This window comes from Pteronotus mesoamericanus, unplaced genomic scaffold (assembly GCF_021234165.1).
Source record: "Pteronotus mesoamericanus isolate MK-2021 breed Mesoamerican mustached bat unplaced genomic scaffold, CSHL_Meso_final contig_220, whole genome shotgun sequence".
Classification (NCBI taxonomy): domain Eukaryota; kingdom Metazoa; phylum Chordata; class Mammalia; order Chiroptera; family Mormoopidae; genus Pteronotus; species Pteronotus mesoamericanus.
The window spans coordinates 39,061-54,681 of record NW_026555091.1 but is presented as its reverse complement, the minus strand read 5'-3'; the positions used below and the strand labels follow the sequence as shown (position 1 = coordinate 54,681).

The 15,621-nt window shown below is 36.9% G+C and overlaps 1 protein-coding gene across 1 annotated transcript in view; it reads right to left on the bottom strand.

Annotated features, from left to right (window-relative positions):
- Positions 1 to 15,621, bottom strand: part of ZNRF2 (zinc and ring finger 2) — a 72,777-nt gene that overhangs the window by 18,335 nt on the left and 38,821 nt on the right. The window contains exon 2 of the mRNA XM_054571317.1: positions 14,876 to 14,971. Within this exon, the coding sequence (XP_054427292.1) occupies positions 14,876 to 14,971 (96 nt within the window). The remainder of the gene's footprint in view (positions 1 to 14,875; positions 14,972 to 15,621) is intronic.

Genomic DNA, 15,621 nt, shown 5'->3' with positions numbered 1-15,621 from the left:
TTTTTGTTCTTGAACCCTCAATGATAGCAGTAGAAAACAAAAGCAGCTGAAATGAGAAATAATCCCTAGAAAAATCAAGAATTAAAAAAATTCACAACATTAGTAAGAAGCAATTACTCAAAGTATGAAAAATTGAGGCTCGCAAGGTTTATTAATACTTTCAGATATAAAGTTATCTCTAATGAATTTAAAAGGAGTTAACAATAATATATTCTAGATTATAGATCCATGAGCTGTTACTGTACTCAAATATACTCAAGAGAATTAGAAATGACATTTTAACAAAGGGAAATTACCAGTTTTACTGTAAGACAAATATATCAATAAAAACTTTTATTAAACTGTCTAAAACTCAAAGTTCTTAGTGTCAGCTTTTATAACTTTTTAAGAAACTTACTCTGGTTTTGGTAGGAATTACTAGCGCCCTTTGCCTAGACACCACTGACAATCACTGCACCTACACTTTTAGTCTAAATGTCACTGAGCATCGACAAGACACACAGCCACTTTCCATCTGCATTGTTAGAAACAATTTAAAATTAAGACCAATTCCTCAGGAGACAGAACTTGTGACTCTTCTGACAACTTCGAAGAAAAATGTATACTCTTGTGACTATTTCGAAAATTGCCATTTGGCACCATCTCCAACAAAATGTTATGTAAAATAAAATGGAACCCAACTAAAGGTAAAATACACAAAAGAAACATTAATTCAACACTTACACATTTAGCTTTCTTGGGTCTTTTTGTTCTTAACTTACCTAAAGAAGCTAGCCCAGAATTAAGAATTTTATAAAATTAGGTACCTAACAACAAGCTACAAAAAGTCCTACAAAGCACCTATGAAATTATTACATTACCAAATTAATCTGCAAATAAAATTAACTTTCCTATATCCCCTCTTTGTCACAGATCAACAATAAACCAAAATTTAAAACCAATTACATACACTGACTTGCTAAAACCTAAACAAGTATTTTCTTAAATGAGTTGTTCACATTAAAAAGAAAAAAAATGAAATTGCTAAATATATTCAAAAAGAGAATAAAATATACTTTGAACTCAACTTCAGTTTCAGGTTCATTTTTGTTTTGAATCACTGCAGAGAAAAACAGCAGTCCAAAGAAAAAGAAAGCTGAATGTAGGCCCACATGGCAACAGAAAAGGAACCAAGCAATCTGGATAATAAAGGAGGTAGCCCTGCCCACCCCCCCCAAAAAAAAGAAAAAGAAAAGAAAGGAAGAAAGAAAGAGGGAGGGAGAGGAAGGAAGAAAGAAAAGAGAGAAAAAGTGTTATAGACAGTTCTAGGCCCAAATTTCAACTGTTCGGATTATTCAAAAATATAATGGGGATAACAGTACCTACCTCATATGGCGGGGGTAAGAATGAAGTAAGATAATACCTGTTACATATCTAGCACTGTACCTGGCAAGGAGTAGGTCTGTTCTAAAGACTAGTAGCTATGTGATTATTGGCAAGAAAGAACTCTTCCTCTGAGTTGGCTTTCTCCAACCTAAACAAATGAAACCTGCAGGCTCCACCTGTCTCTCAAGATGGTGAAGACATAATGAGATAATGAAGCACAGGAAAGGCAGAACTTGGCACAAACCTCTTTGAGCCTCATTTTCTTCAAATAAATTGGCAGGTCATAATAACTATAGCTCACATGGTCTTTCATATTGATGGTTAAAAATAAAAGAGCTAATGAATGTGAAAATGCTTTAAAGGTTCTGCTAGCTGAATGTAAAAAATAACTTACCTACACAGCATCACTGAAGCAAACTGAAAAATGTCAACTCAGATCACTCCCTAGCATGCCGCAACACATATCATGTTATGTTAGAACTGTCATCAGATTTGTGAACCAGGGTCCTATCGTTTTGCTAGAATAAATTTGAGAAGGAGTATTACAATGAGTATGTTCATGCTTTTGCTGACTGAGGCTAAAGTGCAACGGTCTTTCCCTTCTGCTGCCACCTATCTGTCAGGAAATTAGCAGGCTGGGTGATACTAATACTGTACAAGGGTCACAAACTCAAATGCCCAAACAGGGATTGCCAGAAAATATCCAAGGAGTAGCTCATCTTTGAAAAGTTGCTTCGTAGGAACAGGACTGCTGTAACAATGAGCGTTAACTGAGCCTGGCCTTGGTTTGAGGTAAGCGTGGCAAACTGTCCACACAGCTGTAGTAGAGGGGCATATTTACACATATTTAAAGGAGGAGCAAGCTACAGTTAGGTTTTTAGGTGAAATTTCTCATTTTTAAAATACTGACTCAAAAAACATTGTGATACTGTGTAAGTCAAACAAAAAAATGTCTGTGAGCCAGATGCAGCCAATACTTTGCAACCTCTGCTAAATAAATACTGTTTGAGCAGCTAACAAAGCAAAAGGTCTCAGGGGACTTGAGAAAACACAACACAATACATGAGCAGCCAAGGGACACAGAAAATGCCCAAATGCCAGGGGGTGGCTGCTTCAGTGACTTGGGCACTTCATGTGCAGTCTGGTGACTCAGCTGAGATCAGACCTACTTTTTTAGTGTATTAACTTCTTTATCCAAGAGGTTCACATCAGCCAGCCAACCAGAGAACTCTGAATACATGCCAAGTTCGCCAACAAATTGTTATAGGTTGATTACTATGTACGGATAAAATATTAAAAGTACGTATGCACAGGAAAGAGATGTAAACTGTCCACTGCTGAAATAATAATGCAAGATGTGAAACCCAACTCTATCTGGAAAAAGCAAGAAACTGAGACAGTGGCTCTGATATTCACAGTCATTAACATTAACAACCAAGAGGTCTTTCTTGATGCCTTTTACCCTGCTACTAAATTACTAAACTAACTCTGACCAATTGCTGGATCCTGGAGACTCTACATCTAGACTCATCTGAAACCCTACATAATAAAATCACATGAAAATCAAGAAAAGTGCAAGTGTGAAATATGTTTTATTTTTCCAAGTTGTTGTAAGAAGAAAAACAGGCTGGTCTGGAAAGAGGTTTCTTTCTTTTCAGTGGGCCTGCTCCAAGTCTCCCAGTCCTTAAACTGCCCATGGAGTGAGCAGGGCCCGAGGGAATCCCACCGGGACAAGGGAGAGGCCACTTCGACTCTGAAAGCCCCAGAAAGAAGCTTCTGAGTTGGGCCAAGGACAGAACTCTCCCTGTGTCCCAGAACCAGGAAACGTCTTTTCTCACACCTTCAGAAAAAAAGCAAGCCCGAATATGGGCCAAGAGAATGACCACTGGGCTCACAAGAAATTATCTTGCATTCTATCTCTATTTGAGAAAGAAATAACAGTATGATCTACATGCATGTTTGGAGAGTCTACAATTGCTAACATTATATAACAGAGAAAGGTCATAAGCTAGGTACACAAAGCAATGTGAATGAAGGTGAATCAAGCTGAAAAATTAAAATGACATCTACTATATATAATAATGTAACAATGAGGGGGAGGGAGGGATGGCTTTATAAGTAAAAGTTCCTAGAACCAAAACACATCAGTTTAAATTTAATATTTCAGAGAAAGGTAAAAAGAAAGGTCGTTGCAGAAAACTGTATTAGTAATCCGGAACAAATGTCATGTAAGTAATTGCAAAAAACCCCTCCCAAAACAAAAAACACCCCTCAAAATCATAAAACACAGACGACAAATCCAAGAGCTCTAATACTGAAATTATGGGAAACACACACATACACTTGGGAATAGGGAAATAATAATCAAAGGAATACTAGAAAAATCATCCCTGAACTGACTAAAGCTCTTGAATTTCAGACTGACAGGGCTCATGAAGTCTCAAGCAGGATTAATGAGAGATGGGAGTAGGGTGGCCAAACACTGAAATAGATGTACCCTGGGAAAAACAGAATGTCTAATCTTTAAAAAAAAAAAAAAAAAAAATTCAACCTATAGGCTTCCCAATGGAAAGAACAGATAACTTAAAATTTAAAAACATGAGACACAGCCAGACTTCTCATCTATAATACTGGAAGTTAGAGACTACAACAGTTTTACAGACTTAAAGTGGAAAAACAAAACAAAACCTGAAATAAAAATATCCTATATTCAGCCAAGATAATATTCACTATGAAAACAGACAAAAACATCTGAGTATCCAACAGCTCATTAAATATACCATCCATGACATGAGAGGCTTCCTAAGGAAATTATTCATGGAAATGCTTCTAAAGAAGAAAATTAAAATAAAAATCTCAATATATAGAAAGAGGTAAATGAAGAGTACAAAAAACAGCAGTGGGCAATAATACATATGTAAGTAAAATTTAAATCTAAATAGATAACACTGTGATTGAGACTGTAACATAACTATAAGTTTTGAAACAAAAGCAATATACTGCCAGTGTAAACTTTATAATGTACCATTATCAAGTCAAATTACTTCATAATATCCAAGAGTTGGAGACAGAGGATCAGGGCACTGGGAGAGAGGGAAATGAACGCGAATAATATATTAGGAAGGAGGGCACAAGGAAAACCTCTAACTGAACAGAATAAAATAGAAATATGTGTTTAAAGATGTATAGTAATGTAAAGTAACCAACAGAGGAGTGAAAGGATGCATTGTAAAAGTTCTCAGTTAATTTAGAGAAAAGAGAAAGCAACTTTATCAATCCAGAGAAGGCTGGGCAAGATCAAAGTAAGATGAGTTTATAAGTACAAAGAGAAGGAACACCACCAAATTTACTAGCTATAATATAAATGTTCCCTATGTATGTTGAATGGTATAACAACATATATCCACTCTCCAGCCACAACAAATTAACTTATTTGCCATGAATTAAAAGAAAAAAAAATATAGGGAAGCAACTGTCCTAGAGCACATGCAAAGAAATAAGACCTCAGGAGTGAAGATTAAAAAGAGAGGAGGAAAAAAAATTTACAAAATAAAGGTGAATCTAAAGAAGCACAAGAAAGAACAGACATTCCTGAAATTACAGTTGGGAACACTGGGGTGTCAAAATCAAGAAAAATAAATTGAAAATGAAGAAATTATTAAGAATTAAAGAAAAAAGGTCATCTATGGAAGACCAGAAACTGAGTTCCAACTTGATATCTATAATCAAAAATAAAATTCAATAAAATGCTATAGAAACAAAAACAGATCTAGATCTATGTATTTAAAGAGCCCAATGAGTCCTAGAAAAAACTAACCATGAAAAATCAACAGTATTTAAAATATATCCTAGTAGATAATGGTCATAAAAAATAGAGTTTTGGGGGCACTTGGGCAAAAAAGCTGTCAATTCTTAAGAGAAGACATATCATTGGTCTAGACTTCTCCACAGTAGTATTTTACAGTAAAAGAACAGAAGAATGATTGTAATAGCTTCAAGTGAAAAAAAAAAGTGTAACTCAAAGGTTTTATACCCAGTCAACTGTTACTCAAAACAAACAAACAAAAAAATCTCACAGACAAGCAATTAAACATGCAAGAAATCTAGAGTACTATTTCCCATGAGCTGTTCTCAAAAGATTTATATAAGCATGAATTTCAGCTAATCAAGAGATGCCTGGAAAAACTAAAGCTAAAGCAGTTTGAAATTCGAATGGTAAAAACAAATGCCATTCATAACAGTAACAAAACTATAAAATACCAGACATAACAAATTTAACACTAAGATATAGGTTTTAAATGAATCAAAACAAATGCAGAGACAAATCAAGTTCTTTGACAGGCAAAGTGAAAACCTTAAAAATACGAAACAGCACTAAACGAAAGATAGTGTACATCTTTTTAAGTGATTTATGTCTCAATAAAGGATAAAACACAGAGTCCAACTGAGTTTAATATTAGTGAATAATAAACTATACATTTATATGCACTCACCTGTACTCTATATATAACAAACATAAAATGTCTGAGGTTAGAGAGTAAGACTTCATAATAGGAGCCCTCACTAAGAAAATTTCACAATAAAATCTAATAAAATTAACTCACATTTTCCCTCTCAAACCTGGGGAAGAGAAAATTATAGTCTTGTTTTTGAGGCATATAAGGATAGCCCTCACCCCTCTAAATCCCTTTCATCCACTATTGTAATTAATGTTGATAATAAACTAAGATTATGTATTTCAAATTATACACCCACCACATACTATATGTTTTAGTGTGTCCTTGGGGTATTTAAATTCAGAAAGCACATATGGCTTTCTGGATTTAAAATCAGAAAGCACATGAGAAAATTTTGGAAGCAAATTCTGTTACATCACAACAGATGGGAACGTTAATATTTTTTAAAATTGGAGAAATAAATGGTTTGCCTCTTAGCATTAAATATCCAGCTTAAACTTTTACTCTTCTGTATGATTTACTGATTGTCTGATGCACTCATATATTTACTTTATACATTGGGTTGTAATCTAGTACGATGCTATATTAATTTTGTTGCTCAAATTGTTCACTGGGAACTCTTCGGGCTGACTTCTGCATGCCTTGACATGACCTCATCTTTTTGGATTTGAGCACCTCCTTGCTCTCAGACAATACATCTCCAGGCTGCTCTTCATTTTCTCTGCTGGAGCCCTAGAATCAGCCACTTCTCCTCGGAGCCCTGGCTCTTTCTACCAGACAATGGGATTTAAAAACCAAGAACTGGGTGTCGAAGATTTTTCTCAGTTATAAATAGGTCTCTCATACTAAAAAAAAAGCATCACAAGGAAAGGCCTAGGAATTGAGGTGAACGCTAAAGAGTACAGTTCAAAGGGATTAAGATAAAAGTAACTATAACCTAGGAGGTGCGGGGGGTGGGGGTGGGGATCAAGAGCCCTGGAGATCTCAAAATCAGTTTAGCGGAAAATGGAAAATCAAGGTAAGCCATAAATACTATAAATATTTAGATGGCAAAGGAGTAAGACTATCTAGAATATTTTCCCTTAACTTTTAATCGCATGCTACCTTAACACAGTGCTAAAATGTTGAGTTAAACACAACTCCCCAGGAGGCAGAGCCCACCCCGGCACCAGACCACTCCGCAGGTGGAAGGTCCTTCTCAAGGCTCACTCTGACACAAGGTCAGGGCCACGTTTTCAGCGATCAGACCCAAGGTGACGGGTAGAGGGGGAGCAAAGGCATTTAAAAAGTTACCAAGTAACCAGTGGCCATTGAAAACATATTCACAAGCCATTTCTTTAATGATCCTCTCCAAAATCTTTCTTGAACTCAACAAAATATTTAATGACCCTCTGCAAAATAGCTACTCCTCTCTTTGAGAAAAATACTTAAAAAAACTCATATTGCATCATTTTCACACCTGCAAAGCTCGTACTACGTAATTTTCACACCTGCAAAGCTCAACTTCCTGGCATGTTGTTTGGAGCAGCTAGGGGCTCTCGTACATTCTCTTCACCGCAAAGTGAGTCACTCCACTGCTAACCCTCAAATCACAGGTGACTCCTCCTCATCCCCAATTCCAGCAACCCCTGAACCCAAGTGTCCCCTTGGAACGCTTGGTAACTGCTTTCTCCTCCCAGCACATCATGTAGCCACTTTCCATGTAAAGTACCGTGCTATTTGTGAAACTGGTCTGTAAAGAAACTCTTTCCCTTACAAACATTTCTGCATATGAATTCAAGATTAATCTTCCAAGTTCCAAGTAACTTATTAAAAGCCTTCATTATAAAGCCCCAATTTACCTTTTCACCTTCAACTGTCTTCCGTCATTCTCCCTTGCCCCAAACTGTACCTGCCTTGTTGTCATTTCTAAACACAACCTCCGTTTCTTTCCAAATGTTATTAATCCTTTCACGGTCTAGATTAAATGTCTGAAAAGACGTATTTATCTTTTATTATGTATGAAATACTTTGTGGAAGAGCAAAACTGTTCATAGGTATGGGCTTTCCTAGGTTGCTGACATACAGAAACCATAAAAATGCGATCAATTTAAAAAAACGCATTTTCTTATTATCTGTATTAGAATTCCTTTAAAATGAGTTAGTCACTATCACATCTTAACCAAAATAAGAACTGTGACCAGAGGGAAATACCCTTTTTCCTTCGAGGACAGGGAGGCTGGTTCACTTGATTTCTTGTGCTCCAAAAGTCTCTTTAAGGTCTCTGTTTGATTTCTTTTCTTTCTTAAAAAGCTTGATTGATTACTTGATTTATAGAAAGAAGGAAGGGAGTAAGGGAGAGAATCATCAATGTGTGGTTGCATCGTGCACGCCCCCTGCCAGGGACCTGGCCCGCAACCCCGGAGTGTGCCCTACACTGAGAATCGAACTGGCGACCCTTTGGTTCGCGGGCTGGCACTCAATCCACTGAGCCACAGCAGCCAGGGCTCTTCTGATTTCTTGAAATCAAAAAAAGCTTACTTAGAATGTTGGAATAAAAAAGTTATTCAAAGTGACACAAGCATAAAAAAGTGAAGGCTTATATAGATCTATGAAATGATGAGACAAGTAAATAAAAAAGAAATCTTCCTTCTCAAATATTATTAATGCAATCTAAAATGAAATCTGAAACCTACTTTGTTTTAGAGATCTATCAGAACTTCCTTCTCATTGAACTATGTCTTTCAATTTCAATTTCTGTTCTATGTATCTCAATTTCAATTTCTATCCTATGCACCTTCTTTTATAAGCCACAGGAAAAACTGCACCTCAATATAAACATTTATCTATGTATAGTTGGCTTTTTTCCCCCCACTGTATTTCTATTTCTATACAGAATATAAAAGGATCTATGCTTCTATAAAGATTAAGCAATCTGCCTATCATCAAATTTAGACTTCAGATTTCAGCTGTGTAGGTAGGTTACTTGTTCACTTGTTACTTATAAAAAGTAGGGAAATATTTTTCCATTATATTGCAGCTTTAAATTGTCACATCACATGGTAGTTTTCTATTTCTCCATATTTTACAGGAGCTATTATGGCCATGTAAAACTTTTAGACATCTAATTTGGAATTATACTATGAGCTTTTAAAACAAAATATTAAAAAAATAGATTTGTTAGCATGTTGAGCATGGCACCTACATGTTTACCTTTCAAAGTCAAAGGTAATGTTTTTTAATGGTTATACCAGGTTTTATTACTTTGCTTTCCCTACCTACAGAACATTATGCATGATTTCTCATTTGAGTCTCACAACAGCTTCATGAAGACAGGTGCCGCTTCTAGTCCTAAGATTACAGGAGAGGGAACCAAGACCAAGGTTACACAGCCATGAAGTGAAAGAACAGAGAGCTGAACCCAGCAAGCTGAATTCCAAGTCCATATTTTGTACAAAGTACTGTTTTTCTTTATGATATTTAAATGCAAATAGGTGTTTTTGAGTAGCTGTATTAAGAGAAGGACAGTGAAGTTGGTTTCAGTGCCATAGGTGTGTAATTCTGGTAACTGGAGAAGACTAACTATGGTAAAGTTTCTTGTTATGGCCATTTCTGATCCATTGCCCTTATAAAGTGAACACAAACTTATTTTCTACTAATTTTTCTTATTCACCCTTTTATGGTTTTAATGATTTGAAAATAAACATTATCTATGGTATTCAAGTTCTTGGGGTGCTAATTCTAATCACATCTGCTAATTCTCATGCCTCATATACTTCAAAATTTTCATCACAAGTTCACTTTTAATAGAAAGTAACTATTTTTCTGTAGAAATCCATGTGGGTTTTAGAATATTTTTGCTTTTGCTTTTGTTTTGCCAACCTCTTCTGGGACATCATCTGCTTTGAAATTTTCATCATACAGCATAAGGCAGCGGTTCCCAACTTTTTTGGCACCAAAGACTGGTTTCACAGAAAACAATTTTTCAAAAAAAGAGGGTTGCAGTTTCAGGATAATTCCAGCTCACCTCCTGCTGTGTGGCCCAGTTCCTAACAGGCCAGGACTGGTACTGGTCCTCCGCCCAGAAGTTAGGGACCCCTGGAAGGGATGTGACACTTTCTACTGCATTAATTTTTTTACTGTCATGTCATGTCATTAATGTCATGACAGCCAATAGTACAAAAAAAATCACTTCACTTCAATGCCACCCCATCATATAATCTTTATGAAGTCATTTAAAACTACAATCAGGAATCACATTTAAGCTAAAGCTCAGCCACAGAAATCACCAATGCAAATAAATGAACCAAGACATCAAATCAGATATCAGAAATCTTCCACAAGAGGACAAGTTCACAGAAACTCAGGCAATGGTAACTATCTCCGTATTTTAAACCCTGCTTGGTGGTTGGTGGCAACTTTTTTTTAAAACGTCAATTATAAGAGAGAGGCCCAGAAATTTTAATGTTTCAGAAAACATCCTGAATTCAGAAACGTTAAAATGCGTGCATGTGGTGGGGAGCGGGGATCAAGCTTATAACTTAAAAGGAAAAGCCAGGCACTATCTACAGAGGGAGAATGTATGCTCTGTCCTGCAAACGTACCGCATGGAGAGCCAGGTCACTTGAGGGCTGCGTGTGCGCGCTGGAACAAAGTGCTGGAACAAGGGCCGGCCGCCCGCTACAGCCCTCCTCCACTCTCCGAGTGAGTGCGAGGACATACGTGCTCCCACAGGCGGCACACAAGCTGGGGTCCTTTCCACTCACTTCCATTTCAGAACAAGTTCCCTTCCAACTGACTCAGTACAGGGGTGGGCAAAAGGAGGTTTACAGGTGTTAGGACAAGAAAATAAACAAATTAATAAAGTGTCATGCAAAATAAACTCAAGCATTCACAGATGTAAACTTACTTTTGTCCACCTCTATATTTCTTCAAATAAGTTAATTTAACAGAGTAAAAGTCTCATCTTACTCTGCTAAATTAAATTATAACGAATTCTCAGAAGTCAAACCTATTTCAAGTCACACCTCCTTCAAGGTACATGTGCGCACACACACAAACAGTACCAACTATAAATAAGACAAAGATTTCTAAAATACAAATCTTACTGCCCTCAATCACAGAAGTCTAAAATACAAACTGAACTTTACATGATACAAAACATGCTATGATCCAATGAAGTTTAAAAACCAACGAAATCAAGACTAAGTATTTGCTAACAATATTTATCTCACTTTTGGTTTGTTCTGAAACATTTTAGAAGATGAGGAACAAGGAAACAGAGAGACTAGGCTCATAAAATGCATACCATGTTCACAGATTACACAACAAATTACTAGGTCCATAAAATAAGCAATCAAGTACATGAAAGAGGGACATGTATATGAAGCAGGCAGTCCCTGACTTAAGGGCAGTCTACCCGGATGAACACTCAGTTTGGCATTCTGAATGTCTTTCCATACTGCCAAAGTACGCCACCTGCAGTAGACAGCAACTCACAACACTGAATCATTTCCTGCCACGATCACTTTGGGTCCCTACCTGAACCTCTGCGAGCCAGCTGCCTATACCTGAGAGCTTCCACCTAGTCCGTCAATTTTCTTCTTCCGTTACTAGGACTTGGGTATTTAAATCAACTACAGATTTTTCTTTTTTTTCCAAGAAGTTGTGAGCTAGTTTGGAAACCAAACCAACATTTAGAATATCATCTCTGTGAGTATGAATCTGAAACTCCAAATTACCAACTTATATTCAAATTTCTGCAGTTCATCCTTTTCTGGAATTTTACTATAAATATATGCAGCCTGAAAAACAAGTCTGGCTCTCCTTGCTGTGAATGTTTTATACAGTTAAATTAATATACATGTAACAAATAAAATTCAAAATTTCAGATCTAACTTTAGATAAGGTTGCAAAAAATATAAATTAATACGCACTATGCTGAACAAAATTCTTCTTTCAGTTGTTTAAAAAAAAAAAAAAAAAAGAAACAGGCCAACAATGGAGTCACTTGTGTTAAGCCCCAAGTCAGCAAACAAAGACTTAATGCCTAACTGCAGCTTCAGCCTCTCCCAGGCATGTAACCTATAACCAGTCAATCTGAAATTAGCTGATCAACACTAGTGAGGTAATCTGCCAGATACACCCCTGCCTTCCCCTAAAGGAAGGTGACCTTGCTTGAAACTATTTGGTCTTTGATAACTTCCTTGTTTATTTTTTTAAAAGATTTTATTTATTTTTAGAGACAGGAAGGGAGGAAGAAAGGGAAGAAGAGAAACATCAATGTGTGGTTGCCTCAAGCACCCCCTACTGGGGACCTGGCCCACAACCCAAGCACGTGCCCAGACTGGGAATCGAACCGGAGGCCCTTTGGTTTACAGTCTGACACTCAATCCACTGAGCCACACCAGTCAGGGCACAACTTCCTTGTTTAGCCCCCCTTTGCCTATAAAAGACTTTCATGTTGTACAGCCCTTGTATCTGCTAGAGAGAATGCTACACAATTCCTGAATCATTGAATGAAGCCAATTAGATCTGCAAATTTATTCAGCTGAATTTTGTTCAACAGTTAACACAATTTAGAGGCCCAGTCTCTCTGTTCATTACTCTCTCTATGGGATCAACTTCTAGGAATTCAAATTTAAAGTTGTGAGGGGTCTAGGTGACTAAAAGAGTCTGTCTCAAAGATTTTCTGATTTACCTTGTTCTCAACTTTGTAATAATCTTAGATGCCTTGCCTAGGCGTGAAAGAGACCAATATTCATAGACTTATCATCTGTGACAGATGACATCTGGGGATTGAAGGAGAGAATATGCTATCCCAAATATGCCTCTTTGGCATAAGGGGGTTATTTCAAGATAATTCAGAAAGAGCAAACACAGGAGAGGCTCTGAAAACAGAGAAGTTCCCCTCTGTTTGGGAAATTTACATTTGTAAAAGAAATCTTTTGTAGGAGTATCCTCCTCTCTGTACCAGAAGGAGAAGGATGACTTCAAGTCACAAGAGAATCTTACTCAATGGAGAAGGCACCAACTGAAATCAGCATAACACGCCCCTTCTTTACTATGGTTTCATGGGTAACCTCCCCATAAATGGCCTCCCCACCCTCATTTTCTTCCTGTATTCAGATGAAGATGACATGCAAACCTGCATTCTAAGCTATCTCAGAGAGCTGCTCATTTTCCCCTGGTTATCTCACATGTATACTTGTTAATTGTCTTTTACGACAGGGGTCTTGGCTGAGAACTCACAGGGTACAGGAATTATTTTCTCCTCCCCTACAGGGCTTTGCCTGCGAAACTGGGCAGCAGTAGATTTCCCAGAGGCCTGTGATGAGGTCGCACGACGCCTGTGCCACCTCTCTAACTTAAATCAGAGCTCTTCCTCCTCTTACCCCAGCTGTTCACCGTCCCTGTTTGAAAAATTCAAGAACGATGTGTAATTTTTGTGAAGGAGCTGTTTCCGCAATGTTTATAGACAATTCATATTTAACAAATTAAAATGTTCAGAATTCCTACTTTAAAGTAGGTAGTCATTCTTAAAAGGGGCTGCAACTTTAGTTACTGTTTACATTAAGTTTACTAACTTTTGAACTGGCATAGTGTCAAATATTTAAAACCTAAATTCTTGATTTACAGTACCCCCAAGCAAGTTATATATTGGTCCTCAGTATATAGAAAACATTACAGTATACAGTACAAAACTTTAATGACTTTAGTACAATTATATTAGGAAATTAAAAACTGCCAAATACTGATACAGAAAAAGACTGTTTTCTAGATATGTTACACAAAAAGTAAATGTACAGAATACTAACATTGTATGCAACTACATTATATGGTCAAAGGAAATACATTTGTACTTTCAAAGTTCAAGGTCAGGGTATTAAGATTTAAGGATATTTATTTTAAAGACACCTATAAAAAACAGAGTAATTAGAAAGGGTAATGATAAGATAATGGAGTAAGTATAAGAAACAAGCCCAGTCACTGTTACCTCAAAGTTGAGGTAAAACGCAAATGCTTTTTATTTAAGTAACTGGATTTCGACTAGGTTATGCAAAGTAGCTAAATTCAGCTTCATAGTTCAAAAAGGTCTGGATACAGTCAACAGGTCCATTTACTAAAAGCCACCTTTACTTCCTCACTGGAAAAGGAGGGGAAAGTGTGCTCTATTGTCATCGGTGTTACAGTGTGGCCAAAGCACTACTTTATCAGAGACAGAGATTCCTTGATCAATTTGCAAAAATGTTCCTCAAAGCAACATGTTTGTTTCAATGTTAAATTTTACTTCTCACAACATGTTTTTTAATCTGAGGCGAAGTCTCAGAGTAAATCAGTGATACTCGGTCGATTAACCTCTGGATGATCCTAGGTTGTAGGGTCCATCTCTGCTTTAGTCATTGTTTTATCCCAAGTTCCTAATACAAAACTTCATACACTTCAGGGGTTTTTCAAACCAAACTACGTTTAAAAAATCTGGAATTTCTCATATGTTTTTGAAATTTGTCCTTCTAGTCATGATTTTTTTTATGCTCACCCAATGATTTTTTTAAATTGCTTTTAGAGAAAGAGGAACAGAGAGAGGAAGGGAACAAGAGAAGCATCTATCAGTAGCCTCCAGTACGCACCTGGACTGGGGATCGAACCTGCAACCTAGGTATGTGCCCTGACCAGGTATCCAAACCACAACCTTTTGGTTATGGGAAAAGACTCCAACCAACTGAGCCACACCGGCCAGGGCTACTCATGAAATTTTTTAGAAAGATTTCATTTTTCCTTTACTTTATTCCATTTATTTAAAGTCATGAGTGAAATGTTTGATTTCTTTTTCCAAGTCTATTTCAAAATGTACCAGAACTCACTGAAGATCTCTCCCAGGTTTTTGAATATCTAGAGACACTGTGATCAGGAAATAGATGGCGCAGCCAAAGGCCCAGGCCCAACCGGGATACCAGCTGGCCTCCTGGGTCATAGATGGTCCTTCTGGCCTCTTCAATTTTACCTGGAACATGAAGTTCATAAAATCTAAGGGAATTCTAATTTAAAACATTATTTTAAAGCATGGGACTTACCATTATAGGTTATTCTTGGCTTTGTTAAACACATCACAAGATGTAAATCCATTTCATCTGAGGGTACAAATTTTGAGCATACAGGGCACTTAAATCCTAAAAAGTAAAAGAAAGTCATGTTACTTAACTATTTGGAATATCCAACTATGATTTTTTTTAAAAAAAGCATGGAAGACGTAGAGCATTTAAAACTTCAATATTACACTTACAAAAGTTACAACTTTAAGTTACAACTTAAAAGTTAGAAAAAGAGTTTGTGACTATAGTATCCCATTTAAAGTAGTTTATAAAGATCATTCCATCTCTAATAACATAAGTTCAAATGAGGAGAATCTGGTTCACAACAAAACTCCCCTTTTTCTAATGTTTGGGCCCAATCATTCTCGTTTCTAATTTTTCCACATTAACCTGAAGTTTTGATTTTGTTATGACAACTTTGCATGCTGACCCTGCTGTGGAAACGACCTTCCCCAGCTCGGTATAGCACAAGCTTTGTCACAGTCTTTGTAGCTAGACAGTACCTTAGAAACTATTCTACTCCACTGACCTTTTAAAAATTTATCTGATGAAGAAAGGGAAGCCTTTCCGAACAGCAAAATCAGGTCTAGAATCTAAGACTGCGGACTTCAAGCACAGTGGCCCTGCTGCCATGCCACGCTACTAAAGTCACAATGCAAACAGAAAATAGCAGCATCCAACAGGGCGGATCTCTCAATCTTGACACCTAAATATTAGCTAATTTCCTG